The sequence below is a fragment of the Schistosoma haematobium genome, chromosome 1, assembly GCF_000699445.3.
Source record: "Schistosoma haematobium chromosome 1, whole genome shotgun sequence".
Classification (NCBI taxonomy): domain Eukaryota; kingdom Metazoa; phylum Platyhelminthes; class Trematoda; order Strigeidida; family Schistosomatidae; genus Schistosoma; species Schistosoma haematobium.
In genome coordinates, this window is record NC_067196.1 from 9,932,675 (window position 1) to 9,951,759 (window position 19,085).

A 19,085-nucleotide genomic window follows, 5' to 3' on the forward strand; every position below is an offset into this window, starting at 1 on the left:
TGAAGAGAAGTAAAATTCTGGAATTTCCTGTCAGCTGAATTAGTCAAAACGACGTCCCAGGAGTCGTTTAAGAGACAACTCGACAGATGCTTAAGGAATAAGGACAGTGTAGCGGTAAATAAATCCCTAAAATAAATAGCTCTGTAAGTTTTCGACATTGGATGCTGACCACATGTTTTAGTGGACTCATCTAGCTGAAGGCGCTCGGTCAGGCATCCGTACCAGATCACGTGTGGTAACGCTGTGCTCAACATCTACCGCAATCGCTAGCCAGATTAGATCAGAGAATTCCGATATATTGGTAATCGCCAAATACACTCTCCCGATCTCCTCGACTCTGTCTTTTGATTTCTCTCGGTGGATACAAATCATATTAGAAGGTGCTTCTGGTAAAAGCGTTGTCAAACACTGAATACCTGCGTCATCTTCAATAGTATCTTATTACGATTTACTAACTTCCTTTTTCTCTTCTATCGTTAATATAGCTGGATTACTGCCTGTAGGTATTGGTGATCCACTACGATTATACACGGAAGCCCGTTAAGAGAAAGCTTTTTCTATTCCGTCCACAACCATCTGAACAACCATTTGAATCAATGGACATCACTAGACGTTGAACTATAGAGAAATAACAAGAAACGCGAGAAGAGAAACAATTGGTTTATATAGGCTTGTTGCAAGGATTTAGAATATTAGATCTGCAAATGTTCAAAGAACTAATTTGAAGTTGGTTCATGACATTGGCTGCATATCCAACACAGCGCCGAACACAAACTCTGACCTTGTCATGTTTGGATTCTCAGCTGCTGTGAGTGCTAAGTGCTGAATGGTAGTACAACCCGACTACGTATATTTAAAAGGTCTCTTGGTTGTGTGAATAGGTTTTCAGTTATATCTGTTGTCACGTCATCAAAAGTTTAAAATAGTTTGGTTTGACCAACATTTACATCCACCGTCTTAAAATGATTTGAGACGAAATATATATTGCGTTACGCTTCCAGAAACCATACATCTTCAGTTATCGGAACCAAGTTTTTAACTGGAGTTCCACCATGCATCTTTTCACGCAGAGTTCGAAAAATGGAATAAGCGTTTTGATCATTATCAGGTCACACTCATTCCCATCTTTTAGGTGGGTTCATAGTAGGTTGTTTCAAGAAAATCAGACTATCCCATCCTCCTGCGTCCATAAGCCTTCTCAGTACATCTGAAAACAAGTGTGTTATTGCACTGACTTATTCTATCCAGTCGAATTTTACTCCGGTTTACATCCGCCCCAATGAGTTCGATGCTTCACTTAGTTCAATTAGTCATTAATATATTTTGTTTTCGAAAAACCCTTCGTATATTTGCTCTTGCGATTAGTAACAAATAGAAGCGTCTGACGTATTCCAGTCAAACATGTGTATCTAACTAGTTATATTAAATAGGGTGGCGAAATTAACTCCAATAACTACCATTTCTCGACGGCTATTGGTAGTCGCAATTTGGTAAGCACAATCAGATAGCATGTAAATGCGTGTCCACACAGTAAGTTACTGACTAATTGGTTGGTTCGATTTATGCAAATTTAAATATTAAGCCTGACTTTAGGCGAATCATTTAAAAAGTATTCATGTATCATTCTGATGTATTTTGAAGCTTAGATAAATCCTTATCTATCATCTTATTCTTAATTGCGTCGTCCGATCCACGGTTTCCCGATAGCAAGTACCAAGTCCGTTAAATATTTCGTAAACACAAAAATCTGACTACGGATTAGTCCTATATGTCATGTAAATCTATCAGTCAAAAACAGAAAAGGTAGGAAATTGTTATATTAGTCAGTAGTCTAGATACGTTTATGTTGTCCTCAATTGTATTCTCGTTCAATGAACCTACACAATATCTGAGGTCGCCTGGGCTGTATTCTGAATACTAACCTAAGTCTAGCTGCATGGCTTGACATCGAAGCGAAACTTTCGCGAATACCTAACTATCTTGGCATTGATTGGGGTTTCTGCAACATAAAATTTCTTTTTTCATACAGCTCTTTCGCGCCTAAATGGAAATTTGAAGAACTCTGTTTATGATTTTGTTCACCGAAACGTTTTTCAAGTACCTGTTCTTTTGAACATTTATGTTTGATTAAGTTCTAGTTTGTTAAATAAAACAGGCAATTAATAACTTTTTCGGCCCAGAGGTTTGATGAATGAGACTGAAGCGGACACTGGAGACAGATTTTACTTCACCCACTGGTATTTAAGTAACTGCCGCATATCAATTGCAGCCCATAACACTGCACTTAGAATCGATTAACATAAGGATGAAATGCGATTCCATCAGCTGAGCTTTATAGTTATGGTCATTCCAAAAAGTGGTCCTCGTTAAGGAAATTACTTTGTTAAAAGTCTTCTAATTAAATTTATTCAGTAGTGCGAGAAATTGTAGGTCTGGTCTCTGATGGGACTGTTGACTACTGATCATCATTTTCATTTGCCTTCCTTAGAAACTACCCGAACGTTTTATCACTCATCATATCGAACACCTGTCTCTTTGCTTCTTTTAGATAGTGGATCTGCATATCACTATAAGTTGAGACACTGAAATTTCAATTGCTTTCCATGCCATGGTCAAGTTATTAAGTCTTGAGTAACTTTAGCTAAATTTCATACTTCCTATGTATTAAGGACATTTGAACTATTGATTTTTTCCTCAACATGCTGGGAATATTTTAGAATTGTCTTAGCAGTTGTCTGATTGCATAGTGAAAGCTTATGTCGGATTGTCGTATCTTCAATAACGGCTTTTAATGTTGGTGTCATTTATTCCTCCTATACAGTACTGATCACTTCTGAAATCACCTCCAGAGTTCACAATCACAGTCAACACATCTACGTCTGAAAACATCTATCGTGTTTAACTGTGTTAGCATTGTATAGGCTGTAGGACATGTACTTGTTTTCAAATAATTATAAACGTCTTTTAGTGATCACTGTTTGGAATGTCATTCAAATGAGCTGAACTTGGGTCAAAATTCCGGAATCACGTCACTTTAAATATCTTCTAGTTCATACACTTGGTCAGTAAGGACTCAACTTATTATGTATTTGGCTGAAAGCATATTGTGTTAGCGACACATCGCGATCTGCTACCGCTGGCATGGTTGTGTACAAGACTGCCGCTCCTTTTGGAGTACCTATCTGGACTCTGATCATGCCTTGGTGTGCGCCAATCTTACCTTACTTTTCAGTGGCCAACGAAGTGACCGCCACCAAAGGATTGATGTCAGCAAGTTGGTTGCAACTCCTGTTGCAAGTAAGTATCGAATCGAGCTAGCTTCTAGGCTAGTTACCATACCACCGAAAAGTATAGATGAGCGTTGGTTGCAATTGCATGACGCCATGAAAATGGCAGGTACAGTCAGTTGTGGGTTTGCGAAACGTCCCGCTTTTAAGCACTGAGTTTCTTCTGGTTCCTTACAACTCATTGAAGCCCGTCGGTCTACTCCGGGTGACCGTGAGTTTGACCATAATCGAAGGATGTTACGTAAGGAAATCGGGCAAAGCTTGCGTAAGGACCGAGAAGCCTGGTGGTCGATGCGTGCTAATGAGCTGGAAGCAGCAGCTGCATCTGGTAACTACCGGAAGATCTTCCAACTCATCCGAGTTACTGGCAGCAAGAAGTCTGGTATGAGTGAAACAATCTGCGAGGATGATGGGATGCCAATCACTAACATCCATCAACGTTTTGGACGATGGGCAGAACTTTTCGAAGGGCAGTTCAACTGACCTGCTGCTCCGGCAACATCGGTCAGACTGTCCTGCCCTCCATGGCCGGTAACGACTGATCCACCAAACGAGGCGGAAGTCCGCAAGGAACTCCAACTCTTGAAGCGCTACAAATCACCTGGCCCAGATGACTTACCTCCGGCCCTTCTTAAAGATGGTGGTGACTTTCTGACTAAGGGAGTGACGACGTTGTTTACAAAAGTCTGGGAACTAGAGAGTGTACCAACGTCATGGAATGAGTCGATTGTTGTCCCTATCTTTAAAAAGGGTTCACGTCATTCCTGTAACAACTATCGGGGGATAAGCCTACTTCCGATTGCGTCCAAGCTATTGGCTTCCGTCATACTTCATAGGTTGTTCAAAACCCGAGAAAGATTGACTCGCGAGGAGCAGACTGGGTTTCGTTCTGGTCGAGGATGTATTGATCATATCTTCACCCTCCGCCAAATGTTAGAACACCGCCATACTTATCAAAGGCCAACAATCGTAGTGTTTCTTGACATCAGGGCTGCCTTCAATTCTTTGGATAGGACTGTTCTCTGGGATTGTCTATTGAAGAAGGGTGTGCCTGAGAAGTTTATTAACATCCTGAAAGCCCTATATACAAACACCTCAGGCAGAGTGAGGGCATACAACTATCTTTCTCCATTGTTCTATTCGAGCAGTGGGGTTAGGCAGGGTTGCCCAATCTCTTCATTCCTATCCAACTTTGCCATCGATGACATTCTGGAAACAGCTCTGATGGATGTAAGTAATGGCGGTGTGAATCTGTTGCCTGGAGAAAGACTTCTCGACCTTGAGTATGCGGACGATATTGTCTTGCTGTGCGATAATGCCCAAGCCATGCAATCCGCACTTACTCAGTTGGCAATCAGTGTCCGTAGGTATGGTGTGTGCTTTGCACCTTCGAAATGCAAAGTACTTCTACAAGACTGGCAAGATCCTAATCCTGTACTCACCCTGGATGGTGAGCAGATAGAAATAGTCGAGAAGTTCGTGTATCTAGGTAGCTGCATAAGTGCTAGTGGGGGTGTGAGTGATGAGATCAATGCACGAATAGTGAAATCCAGAGCGGCTTATGCCAATCTGGGCCATCTTTGGCGCCTTCGTGATGTTAGTCTGGCTGTAAAAGGTCGGATTTACAACGCGTCGGTGAGAGCAGTTTTGCTCTATGCTTGTGAAACCTGGTCTCTCCGAGTTGAGGAAGTTAGACAACTCTCTGTGTTCGATCATCACTGTCTCCGAAGGATTGCTGACATCCAATGGCAACACCATGTTAGTAATGCAGAGGTTCGGCATCGTGTGTTCGGGCACAGAGATGATAATTCAATTGGTGTCACCATCTTGAAACACCGACTTCGGTGGCTTGGACATGTTCTACAAATGTCGTCCCAGAGAATTCCACGTCGTGCATTATTTGCCGACTCTGGGACTGGTTGGAAAAAGTGGAAAGGTGGTCAGTATATGACATGGTATCGTGTTATGAAAGAAAGCTGCATAGGGCTGGCTTATGTTGGTCCTTCACGACTCCCTGACTGGGGTCCGAGAGATGCTGCAACACAGTGGCTAGAGACGTTATCAGATATGGCTCAGAATAGAAGCCAGTGGCGATCATGCTGTAACCTTCTTTTACTTTCTTCGTAAAACGTGGTTGTATCTTCCTTAACTGAAAGATTTCTTCTGATTGTACCCTTCTGTTCCCATACTATTACTATTATTATTACACTACCTTACACCAATCTCTTCGTTATTGTTTTTTTAGTATTTTTCTTTACGTTCCCCACTTTTTTTCTTTTTCTTAAATTCTCATTGTTTTGTGTGGCGCATATATATTTGGCGCATTCCTGTACCAATATATATGTGTTCAAAATAAATAAATAATAAATAGCGACACTTCCAGCTTCGGACAGAAAAACACCGAGCACGAGATAATAGATTTTTAAAAGTTTAATATACTTAGTAACATAAAGTGCATTTTATGATGAACGATGTGGTGTAACTAATAAATCCAGTGCTAGTACTTTTGGTCACAAGTGTGCGAAATGTCTCGAAGATATATTTAGGAAATGTATTTGGCTATTTTATTTTTTCCATCTTGTTAGTGTGATGACTTGCTACGGTTCCTGTCGGGGTATTTAAAAACGGAGTGGCTTGTCAGTTTTCTGTGATAATGTTATAGCATTACTACAATTTCATTCAAATAACTCCTCTACGGTCTTGTAAAGGAATTAGTTTGTGCCTAGAAAACCAAAGCCGTTTTGTTTATTTTCACTTGTAAGCAAGTGCGGATGACCACGATCAACATTGTTACAATTCTGCACTCCTGTATTCTTGATTTGGTTATCTTTGAAATTCTTCATTCCTCGTTTTTTTCTCTCCTCAAACGTCACTTGTGTCAGTTGCTGATCTGCTTAATCTGAGTAGATTCTACTTCCTATTAAGAGAATCGTTTGGTCTTTCGCAAATTCGAAATAATCAAGTAATTCCCAAATCATGACAACAAGTTTTAACACACAAAGACTGAGTCTTGTCACAAGCTATTAGACTTTTCTTTAAGGCTGAAGAATTCTCACTCAGTCACCAATGATTATAATATTCAATAGAAAATTGTAATCGAACACAGTATTTGAATACTTCAACAAACTTTAACATCAAGTCAAAACGTACGCTTAGCTACCTTTAACACGAAACCAACAGTGGCAAAAGTAAAACTTTTTACCATTCATCTTTGTTGAATATAGTTATTTTGTGGGTTAGTAGTCTTCATAAACCACGTATGACTTATAAAGATCGCATTCGGAATGTAATTACGTCTTACGGCATTTGACAACAATGAATGAAGTTATGATGATCAATTGCCACATTAAGATACAAGTCATTTACATGATGTTTTACATCTGACATGCATTTTGAGACAGATCCAGAACAAATAATAATATTCCTATGTTTGCATAACTCCTTTATCAATCTACGTTACTTTATGAACAGATTTAGGGTTGGCATAATAATGTCTATTTTCAAGTTTTGATAAAGCGAAATTCATTTCGCCACATTATTTTATTGTATTCAGTTTACTGTTTAATTATTTGTTGGTTGCTCCTGTCATAAAACTATCTTCAATATTGAGATAAGATGCAGTTTCGATTTTGTTTCTTCATTTCCGTATTACTTGTCGTCTACTTCAACGGGTAATGTTATCAGGTGAAGGAATAAGTTTAGAAGAATCTATGGGGCAAGCAAAATGTGCCACCAGTCTACGAAGTTATTGATCCCGGAGCTGAGTCATGTTGGTATGTACAGACAATGTGGTTGAGGTTCGCACAATAACCTTAGTCAGTAGTTGGAGAGGTTGGTTAACCTGACTCAAAATCAACCACAATGACGTACATGGATCTATTTCATGTTTCTCTAAATCTTGACTTTCAACATTCCTTGTCTTTCCGAACTATATTCCCTTTATTTAGTCTTTCCTATTATCACCACTACTATATTATATTCAATTCATTTACTACTTATATTGTTATCTATATATGATCTTTCTAATGTGTTTATTCATTTTAATGCATGAACATTGGTACTATCAAGTACCAAATATATATGCGCCACACTTCGTCATTCGATTTGTGTGAGGGCTAGGATACTGCCCATACGCCCAGATCGAAACAGGTGGTTTTCTTAGGGGACCAATTTCCGAGCCTTCGACCTAAAAGTCTGATCCATAAGGCAGTGGAGCAACATCAGGAGATGCAGTCCCATGGTTCCTTGTGACCAACAATTGGTTCATACGTCATTCGTTTCATCAGGATCCTAGAGCCCATGTGCACCATTAGTTTGGAATAAGGGTTTTTCAACTTCCCCAGATGGACCCTCCGTGTCCACCAACCCGGTTAAGGCGCCGGACATCCGCTTATCGTCCTCCCAATTTCGTGAACAACAGTAATGCTGCGAGAAGACAGTGAGTAGGACTTTCTTGTCAATGGTTGTATACGCGTGGCCATGTGAGGGCTATTCGTGGAGAGCGATATCTCCCCACGAGGATATTTGAGGGCTTTGTTAATGTAGTTTGGCGACTTGAATTGATGCGCATTTGTTCCATGTTCTATGTTGATTATAATGGACTAACTGACTACCTGTCAAAGTAATCTTTTGTACAGAGCTACATTTCGGTAGGGACTTCTTTATCACTTAACATTGGACGAATCTACCTTTAGAATGCATCATCCCCATTACTTTGGATAATCTTGTCTTAAAAGTCAAACTCATAATCATTTTAATGCTTCTTAATGAACTTGACATTTTCATATTTAGTGTTGAAATGTCCCAGCCGAAGTTTTGTGTCCAATAAGAAAACGTGTTCTTTTCTAATTTCACGTTTAATATCTACCTTCATATTAAAACTGTAAATACACATAAGTGTTAATTGCATGTTACTGACACTTCTGAATTACTTTTTGTGTTTGAAAAAATAAACATCAAAAAGAAGATTCTCTTCACAGGATTGTTGTTATGTAGGTTTATAACAAAAGAGTTAAATGAGCTAATTTTTCAACATCTTCAAATAAATGTGTTTGTAAATATAAAGTGCTTGAAACATGTGCTATGCATGTTCAATCATTTTTCTTCAGTAGGTGGTAGCTGGATTTAAAGGTAAGTTTGGAAATGTTTTCTAAGGGGTGAAGGTAAAACAAGGCATTTAAAAAACCAATAGTATTTGTCAAATTATTATTAATAGCATAACTAGATTCAGGTTAGAATCCATCGTCTCATACTGTCGCTTTTGCCAATGGTACTTCAGATAAGCTCTGTGTGGGGAGTTTGTTTATGCTACAGAAGCCCTGTACTCACGGAATTACATCCCTCGATCATTTTTGTCATATTTCTTTTACCAATTTGATGATTTTTTTACCGCGAAATTTAGTACCTGAACACATTCTTCCCGACCATGGGCCGCAAATATCCTTCGGAAACGCCTCGTAGTGCCATGCGTGGCCAGTGTAATGGATCTAGTGTCTTGGTACAACGCACACATAAATCACCTTCCTTAGAGTGCAGTGCAGATTGGTTTAAACAAGAAATCAAATGTCAAATGGAACGAGGTGGTTTATTTGAGGATCCATTTATGCCTGCTACCGACTCAACTATCAAATCAGGATCTGGATCGAGTAAACAAAGTTACAGATGGCTAAGACCTGTTGTAAGTCATCTTTATGTTGATTTTATTATTCATTAACTGTATGTTTTCTATTATTAACTCTTGTCCTTCATATATTACGAAGTAACCTGATCGATGTTAGTATTTTTAATAAACTTATAGTGAATATCGATTAGACGGCTAATGAGACAGAACGAACAAAGTGTTATCTCCATAAATTCCAATTCTGTGGTTCGTGAATATGTGTTCGGACGTAACAATGTTAATTCTATTGGTGTTGTCACCTTGAAACACGAACTTCAGTCCCTTGAACTTTTGCTACGAATGTCATTCCAGCGACTTTCATATCGTTCACACACTACTGTTGCTGGGATGTGGTGGAAAAAGTAGAGAGGTGGTCTGTTAATGACATGATACTGTGGTATAAAAGAAAGTTGTATAGGACTGGTTTCTGTCGGTCCATCACGACTCCCTGGTTGGGATTTTACTTTGTTGCTTGAGATGTTACCAGACATACATCAGGACAAGAAACAATGAAAATCCTGCTGTAGTCTTCTTATTACTTACTGTACTTAAGCCTTTTACCCGTCTGGACGCACAGGCCACTGACCAGATATCTCCAAGAACAACTGTCTTGGTCGCTCCCGTTCCCAGTTCGCGCTTATCATAAATTTCTTTTCGTAAAAAGTTGGAAAGAACTCACTTAACTAAGAAGTTTGTGGTCGTAGTTTTAACGGAACTGTCAATCCCACCTTATGTTACTTTCGTTCATTTAGAACTGCCGCACAAAATTTTATAAATTGGACAATTAGTGCACAGTATTTCTAAAATTCATATTAATAGAAAGAGATTTCATAAAGCATTATGTAACTTTATAGTGTGTATCTGAGTTACATGTGCTTAAACGTTGACTGAAACATTTCTATTTAGCTTGTATACTCCAATAAGGTTCATTCAAAACTACAGTGGGATCCAGAATGCGAGTTTTGTCTTATTTGAGACTCGTCAGCTAGATAGACCTGCATTCCAGAGTTGATGTTCATTCTGAGATTCGAACCCAGTACCATTCGCTTCAAAAGCCATCGAGTTATCCACTTAGCTACTGATTCGCGATAGCCATTTTCTTTTTCAATGGGGTGAAGTTTAAATTCATTTTGTATTGTTTATTTGAGTCTTGCCATTGATGTTCAGGACTCCCAATGAAAGAGTGATCATTTACAGTTGTGAATAGTTTCACTGATTTCACACACTAAATATCGTTCAGAAATCAAAGAAAAAATCTAATTTTCATTTATTCTAGTTATTTTTATGGGTTCTTTTAGTATTCTTAAGTTGTTTCTTTTTAATATCAAAATCATGGGTAAGAAAACTTCTTTTGCGTATTAATAATGCATGTGTCTTTTTTTTAAAACAAAAAAATTATTGTTCATATGTGTTACATGTGCATGAATCATGCAATAGATGAACCTTGATTATTCACTATTCAGGAACTTAGCAGGTGCCCACGTTTTGTTGCAGATGGAGTTAGTCGCTTCGATATTAAACAAGGTGAACTTGGTAAGTTTACATTATTATAAATATGGTCGATTTTTTTATAAATCAATACCTTATTAATATATGCTTCTGAATAATTTCTAAAGAAATATTACTAGATCCTGCCAATATAGAAACATTAAAATTGACAATCAAATGGTTACCAATCAATTTTCGGTGATAAGATTAAATACTGTGGTACTGTGGGTTAATCAGATTCTGGCCAAGATGAACCTTCCTTTTCCAGGAAACATGGCACACCATTGGTTTAACATGTGGCTTAAACGAAAAAAAAAGTGATTTTAGAAACCTAATTACTTACTTACGCCTGTTACTCCTCGTGGAGGAGCATAGACCGCTCACCAACATTCTCCATCCAACCCTGTCCTGGGCAATCCTTTCCAGCTCCTTCCAGGTGTAATTCATCTTTTTCATATCTGCTTCTATTTCCCGACGTAATGTGTTCTTCGGCCTCCCTCTTTTCCGCTTCCCTTCAGGATTCCAAGTTAGGGTTTTCCTCGTGATGCAGTTTGACGATTTGCGTAATGTATGTTCTATCCATTTCCATCGTCTTTTCCTAGTTTCTTCTTCAGCTGAAAGCTGGTTTGTTCTCTCCCAGAGAAGGCTGTTGCTGATGGCATCCGGCCAATGGATATTGATTATCCTGCGTAGACAACTATTTATAAATACTTGTACATGTTTGATGATGGTTGTATTAGTTCTCCAAGTTTCAGCTCCGTACAGTAGAACTGCCTTGACGTTCGTACTGAAGATTCTGACTTTGATATTGGTTGAACGTTGTTTTGAGTTCCATATGTTCTTCAATTGTAGGAATGCGGCCCTTGCTTCAGACCCGGCCTATTCAGGAGTTCCTCGAAGTATTCTACCCATCTGTTCCGCTGCTGTTGAATTTCAGTGATTGGCTTGCCTTCTTTGTCCTTGACCGGTCTCTCCGGTTTACTGTATTTTCCTGCTAGTTTCTTCGTTGTATCGTCAAGCTATTTCATATTTCCTCTTGCAGCTTTTTCCGCTGTCGTTGCTAGTTCTTCCACGTACTTCTTCACTTGCTTGTTTGCTTCTATGTATTCAGCATGTGCTCGGACTTTCTCTGCTCGTGTTCGGCTGTTGTTAATTGCTGTCTTCTTGTTCTTCCTTTCTTTGATCTTGTCCAGTGTTTCTATAGAGATCCATTCCTTATGATGGTGCTTCTTGTGACCCAGAACCTCTTGACACGTTGAAGTTAATGCTTCTTTGATACTTTTTCAGTTGTCCTCCATAGTAGTTTCTTCTTCCTTCAGTAGATCCTGTAAGGCTTGGAACCTGTTGTTGAGAGCTATCTTGAATTCGTTGAGTTTGTCAGTATCTCGAAGGAAGGCTATATTGAACCTTTGTAGTGCTGTTTGTCCAGTTGTCCAGTTTTTCTTTAGCTTCAGTTTTAAATTGGCCACAACTAGGTGGTGATGTGAATCTATGTCAACTCCTCTCCTGGTTCTCACATCTTCCATTGTCCTTCGGAATTTTTGTTGATGCAGATATGATCTATCTGGTTCTCTGTAGTGTGGTCCGGTGAGATCCATGTAGCTTTGTGTATACGTTTGTGTGGAAATATTGTGCCTCCTATGACCAATTTATTGAATGCACACAGATTTGCAAATCTTTTTCCATTTTCGTTTCTCTCACTCATTCCATGTCGTCCCATGATATCTTCATATCTCTCATCAGATTGGTGAGGTCGTTTCTTGGGCACTTCTCTATGATTGACTGCAGCCGCTCGTAGAACTGATCTTTAATGTCGTCGTTGCTATCATTGGTGGGTGCATAACATTGGATAATATTCATTGTGATCCCCTCCTTTGTTTTGAATGATGTTTTGATGATTCTGAATCCATGAGATTCCCATCCTACAAGTGCATTTCGTGCTACTTTGGACAGGATTAGAGCAACTCCCTGAATGTGTGGAGCATTTTACTCTTCGTGACCGGAGTATTGTAGCATCTCTCCCGTATTTAACTTTTGTTGTCCAGCTTGGGTCAAATGGGTTTCTTTGATTCCCAGTACTGCCAAGTTGTATCTCCTCATTTCCGTTGCTATTTGACTGGTCTTCCCGGTCTCCCACATTGTTCGGACGTTCCATGTATCTATAAAAATTGTTGCTCTGGTTGTTAGAAGGGGCATCGGCCTCAAGGCTTCCGAAGGAACTCGGCTTTCAGCATGAAGCGTAATAATTCTTCTAAATGAAGACCTTCTAACTTTCAGGGCAGAGTTTAAATAGTTTGAAGTATTATTTCTGGCAAGCGTCTTTTTGACGAGTTAGTTTTCTACGGGGCGGGATCGCTAACCCCATGCCCAGATTGGTGAAATTCCGATTGTTTTACACCCACTAAAATTAACATTGTAGAAGTGGTTCAGTAGACAAATTGGTAACTTCTTAGTTGGTTAAAGAACGCAAAATATCACCTCACTATTATGAATAAGACAATAGTTTTGAAAACCCTAAACAAATTGAGTTAAATAGTTCCAATATTACCCTGGAGAAGCTCTAACCAATGTTTTCTTATGTCGTTAACATTCCTGTTGTACGAAACTGTTCAATCAAACTTCGACTGTATTCAATGTTCTTCTTAAAGAAAACTGTTGTGTTGTTACTTCATCATTAAACCATCACCCCTAAATTTCTCTGAAAAAATTAGTTTTATTTAATTGCCAGTCGTTTAACCTTAATTTTGTTTCAGTCATATCTTTTACCGGTTAGTTTGGTAATTACTCAATTGTATCCGATAGTTTATGGCGAAAACAATCAAACCAGGAGATTCACCGTTATCTACTGGTTCGTTCAGATTCAAATGACAGAGCATTAATATTAGTGCGATCATCAGTAATAATAGTAGTGTTCATCATGTGATATCATTGTGTATTATTGTTTTGTTTTTGTAGGAAACTGTTGGGTTATAGCTGCCTTGGCCTCATTATCAATGTATCCAGAATTATTTAATCAAGTAAATAAGAATTTACTTGAACTCAATCCTTTTTTATTGTGTGGGTTATCTTGTTTTTTAAATTTTATTTAACGTATTAATAGTCAAGATCCTCAAATACAACACGGAGGGCACCAACCTAATCACACTTGATGGAGAAGCTCTGAAAGATATAGAATCATTCACGTACCTGGACAGCATCATCAATAAATAAGAAGGATCCGATGTAGACGTAAAGGCGAGGATTGGCAAAGCAAGGGTCACATTCCTACAACAGAAGAACATATGGAACTCAAAACAACTGTTAACCAATATTAAAGTGAGGATCTTCAATACGAACGTCAAGACAGTCCTACTGTATGGAGCTGAAACTTGGAGAACTACTACAGCCATCATCAAAAAGGTGCAAGTATTTATAAACAGTGGTCTACGTAAGATACTCAATATCCGTTGGTCGGATACCATCAGCAACAACCTACTGTGGGAAAGGACAAACCAGGTTCCAGCTGACGAGGAAATTAAGAAAAGACGATGGAAGTGGATAGGACATACATTACGGAAATCACCAAGCCGTATCACCAGGCAAGCCCTAACTTGGAATCCTGAAGGGAAGCGGAAAAGAGGGAGGCCGAAGAACACACTACGTGGGAAATTGGAAACATATATGAAAAGGATCAATAGTAACTGAAAAGAACTGGAATAGATTGCCCTGTACGGGGTTGGACGGAAAATGCTGGTGAGCGGCCTATGCTCCTCCACGAGGGTTAACAAGCGTAAGTGAATAAGTAAGTAAATAATACTAGTCAAAGATACACTCAGTGAAACAGATTTCGATTTGCTTAACCACGGTTAATTTACCCAGCGAGAATAATTTTAATACTATATTGTATAATGTTATACAGTGGAGTTCAATCACTTGTTTTCGGCTTGTACACAAGTATCAAATGGACTGGTGGGAAACATATGAAATAGAGACATATCCAGTCATAGAGTAGTATTTAGGATTTGGTATTATAATATTGAAAGTCTAAGAGTTTTACTCTCCATGACGGTCACTATTCAAAGAACTATAATTATTGTTTGTTATTGTATTAGATCTTCCTAAAGCTATTTGTGCAGATATTGAAACTATTTCAAAACGTTATGTACATTTTACACTAGTACACCGATACATGCTTTATGCCTAGAAGCCAATTTCTAGATGTAAATAACTTCAATCTTTCATTTCTAAAGCAAGATGATCATAATAATTGTAATAGCATATATTCCTCTATTGAATAATTCCAGTCAAGGAGAAAACACAAAATCCCAAAATAGTTCTATATTTAAAATGATATCATTATCGTAATTATAATTTCAAGAGCCAATCAAATATGATGTTCAATCTTTCTTGATTTTTTGCAATACATACATCTCAAAATTTCCAAAATGCTTTAACTATATTCATTTCAATAATTTTTTTTTATATAATTACACACTAATAATCAACTTTCTTGAAATAATGAAATATCCATAATCAAATTATGCAAGTCTTTTGTTTTGATTATTTTTAAAGGTTCAGTCAAATAGTTACATTGAAAGTGATCAGTTTTATTAAATAGAAACATCTAAGTTATAATTATCCAATTGATTTGACAAAAAAATAATTGAAATGGCTAGACTGGTCGAATCAACAATTTATTGATAGGATTAATGGTTACCAAATACATTTTAAAAGATGTAGACACCCTGATCAGTTGACTTTTTTTCTAAATATACTTTAAAATCAGAAGGGAGTTTTGTAGAAATTTTAGTAATTTCATAGCTGAATTCATGAGTCAATTAGAGCTAGATCATCATGGAAAACCTGGAAGCACTGGACGGTCGTTTCGTCGTAGTATGGGACTCTTCAGTAGTGCGCATCCACGATCCCGCTCGTGAAAGTTCTGTTGTAAGATAATAATTCATTGGAGAAAATGGTGGACGGTGGCGCAATTTCGTGGATTGATTGAAGCTAGACATTAACACAGTTGGATTCCAGCTTAGTGATCTAGAGGTTAAGCGTTCTCGCGCGAGACCGATAGGTCCCGTGTTCGACTCATGATCTCAACCAATGAAAAAATTTCTTGACAATAATATAACAAAGGTACCAATAAATGCGCTAAACACACATACATAAAGGAAAATAAGAATATTGTCAAGAATGAGAAGTGAGAAAGTCATTCAATGAAAATAAAAGAATAGACATTTAGTAAACATTACAGCATACAGTTTCATTAAGAATAAAATTAACACTCATTCCATTCATTTGCAACGTCCATTTTATTATTTTTGTAAAATGGCAATAGAAACCTTAAAGCCGGATCATTATCGGGTCTTATTCTGAACTACATCGGATAAGACTGCATGACACTAGATTGTACCATCCAATTAGTTGTGACAATAAAACCAATCATAATCCAACTCAATTATCGTATAGTCGACTACTCCACATAACAAGCTAATCTTATCTGTCCTTTTTCCATCCAGTCTCAACATGCATATTAGATGTTAGACAGTTATTCACTACAAGTAATGGAAGATGGTTACTCATTCTGAATTGATTAAAGTTAAACATTTACACCATTAGATGCTAGTTCAGTGACCCAGAAACTACTCGTTTGCTCTGGAAATCAGTCTTGGATTCGACCCCTTGCGATGGGGTCAGGGTTGGACACTACTGAGCAATCCCATATCAGTTTTTGATTTGAAAATCCTTCAACCTCTAAAAATCTCCCTATACCAAAAATAATCCATAGTTTGGGAATTGCTATATGGCATAAATAAAATATATCCAAAAGCAATTGTAAATCATCAATTTCACACACGTAGCCAGACTTTATTATTCCTTAAATGTCCTCACTGAATCTAGGTAATCCTCTGAAAACGACAATAATGAAATGGTCAATGGATATTGTCAACTCAAACAGTATGCATTTTGAGGATTGTGACGTAGAAATACTCACTTAAAAATATACACATGATAACACCGTTTTTTATTCAGACAAAGCGATAGTCAGATAAATGACAAAAAGATGACGCTATTTGGTTGTTTTCCTAATTTCTGAGTTGTTTTAATCAATTATTGAGTTATTTGTTTATAAACTGTGGTTGTGATGTACAGATTTATACATCTGACTTAAAGTCTGTCAGACATGAACACGTCAGGATTTCGTACACGTACCTCAATTTATGAAACTAATTCACATATTCAATACCACAAATATTTTTACATTACATTAAATTGAATTATTCTTTTAAAACAATAAAAATGTTTATTTTTCCTCTCCATAAAATAAAAAATGCACTTGAAGGTTGTACCACCTGATCAATCATTTGAAAAATCATCAAAATATCCATATGTTGGAATGTTTTGGTTTCGATTCTGGCAATTCGGTGATTGGTACGATGTTGTTGTAGATGATCGTTTACCAACTCGTAATGGACATTTAGTATTTATGCATTCCGCAGATCCTAATGAATTTTGGTCAGCTTTATTAGAGAAAGCCTATGCTAAGTCAGTCATTATAATAATGACATTACTATTATATTGATTGTTCTTTATAATGATTAGTCCGGAAAGGTTTTTGCAGATTTCATTTTTTAAGTTTTATTTGAATGGTACTCAGTGGAAACATGTAGATAAAGGCTATCAAAAGATAGTAGTGTATGTCCTCCTACTTTTCTGAGTCCTTCACAATTCAGTTCAATCGATTAACTTACAAGTGACTATCTACTTGAGCTCAGTACAAAAAGCACATGTATGAAATTGATGTTATATTTATACCTATAAAACTATGAAGTTTTAAGATGCCATATAACTGGAAGCTGAATCGATTTGGCACTTCACACTAAATAAATAAGTTCAAGTAGGATGATCACGTTTTAGGTTTCGTATACATGTTTCATAGACTGCATAAACCCACTCATTCCACTGGGTTCTGAAATCTTGATAAATGACATTTGTATCCCATTTAAATATGTGGTTCGAATAGTATGTACTCCCTCGTATAGTTAGATTTGTAGACCAGACATAGGACTTTATAGGCTCGGATCGTCAGCACTATTTGCAAATGTGATGTGAAAAATAGAAGTTACTAACAGGAACGGAGATAACAAAAAGGGTAACAAATCGGTTTGTAAGGTAGTGAATTTCTATCGATTTAGGTGGTTAGAACATGCATTGTCTGCCTAACCACCGCTTACCTCAGTGAACAATGCTCGCCAGTTCACAAGTAGGTTGGAAGAAAGCTGGGGACAGCCGAATCAAAATTTGACATCATCCCGTAAAGTCATTTACTCTTGGTCTGAGCCGTGTAGATAGACTTAAACTACCTGGTTAAGGTCTGCTTGATAACCATTGTCAATGATTAGGTGATATAGGTAATAATCGTACTCAATGGCGCAGATACACTAACTCTTTATCTTCCCCTCAATCTGAACTTCCAGTTTCCTTTCATCCATACCTTTCCATATTCCCAATGATTAGTCTGTCTTCTCACTAATGCGGCTTTTTTATTTCCATTGCTTGTTGTTTTCATCTTGCCGTATTAATGTGGTATGGCAACTTGGGTGAAACATTTGTGCCAGGCTCTATGTTGATATTATCTATCTGACGAGGAAGAGATTCAAATAAGAAAACTCCATTTAATCTGTTACTAACTACCTTTTTCGATTGGCAAACTGTTTACGGATGAGTCCTCCAATTCTACTGACTATGATTTGGTAGATTTTACATTAATAAAGGATTCACATGATTTTATACTTATTCCTTAACTTTCTGATATGATACTGAGCTTTCGTTGCTTTTTATCCTGTTAAGACTTGTGTCGTCTTATGATGCGCTTCGTGGTGGGTGTACAGCAGAAGCAATGGAAGATTTCACTGGTGGTCTTACAGAACTTCTTGATTTAGGTGCGAAAGCTCCTACTAATATATTCGGCATTATGGAACATGCATTGAATCGTGCCTCTTTAATGGCTTGTAGTATTGATGCTGATCCACATGAGATTGAAGCGAATGGTCCGTTAGGATTAATTCTTGGTCATGCCTATTCTGTAACCGATATACGACAGGTAAATTTCTTTTGTAATAAATGTGTAATTGGTATTTCTCAATATATCTACATCCTTATTGATGCTTATCAATTTATGTACATAAAAATGTTTAGGTCAATGAAGGATCTTGAATTCACTACTAATTCATATTCATACCGGCGCATCGCAGTCATGATTTCCACAAACTTCTCAAGTTTCACGTTCAGAATACTCACTTGTATATTCCGAACATTCAGACGTGTTTACAACACGTCTGGCTATTCAGCCCGCGTATATCACCCATTTAATAACTTCATGAGAACTGGTAACGTTTTTGCCTCAAGCACAAGAAATTTGGCTACTTATATCGCTGCACATCAAGTTATGTGGAAAATGTTCAACCTGAGTTGAAGAAAGGAAGTATAATTAGTAATTTATTCTATCTTGGTAGTTAGGAAGTGATGGTGTGTTTTGCAATATATAGACGAAAGAAAGAGTTACAAAAAACACTGACAATTGAATATGTGTTACTGTTTAATATGCTGTTTTGTTAAATGAAACTATGATTCATATTGAAAAGTTATAAAATCTTTAAGAAACA

The 19,085-nt window shown here is 37.5% G+C and overlaps 2 protein-coding genes across 5 annotated transcripts in view; one reads left to right on the top strand and one right to left on the bottom strand.

Annotated features, from left to right (window-relative positions):
- The first annotated feature begins 230 nt into the window (after positions 1 to 230).
- Positions 231 to 19,085, top strand: part of CAPN9_2 (calpain 2, (m II) large subunit) — a 53,240-nt gene continuing 34,385 nt past the window's right edge. The window contains exons 1-7 of one of the 4 annotated variants that reach the window (XM_051209691.1): positions 231 to 433; positions 486 to 860; positions 8,689 to 8,964; positions 10,410 to 10,479; positions 13,390 to 13,451; positions 16,763 to 16,965; positions 18,271 to 18,523. In XM_051209691.1, the coding sequence (XP_051073098.1) occupies positions 8,713 to 8,964; positions 10,410 to 10,479; positions 13,390 to 13,451; positions 16,763 to 16,965; positions 18,271 to 18,523 (840 nt within the window). In that variant the 5' untranslated portion in view covers positions 231 to 433; positions 486 to 860; positions 8,689 to 8,712. Of the gene's footprint in view, positions 861 to 5,443; positions 13,452 to 16,762; positions 18,524 to 19,085 lie in introns of those variants that run through there. The other 3 variants (XM_051209692.1, XM_051209695.1, XM_051209693.1) reach the window with 3 other exon arrangements.
- On the bottom strand, positions 11,459 to 12,121 carry MS3_00002138 (uncharacterized protein). Its single transcript, XM_035731539.2, has one exon. It carries the CDS (start codon positions 12,030 to 12,032, stop codon positions 11,718 to 11,720), a length of 315 nt encoding a protein of 104 aa, XP_035586052.2. The 5' UTR covers positions 12,033 to 12,121; the 3' UTR covers positions 11,459 to 11,717.

What these genes read in the sequence shown, in the direction of transcription:
- MS3_00002138 (XM_035731539.2), bottom strand. Translation starts at nt 12,032, where the DNA reads ATGGATCTCACCGGACCACACTACAGAGAACCAGATAGATCATATCTG.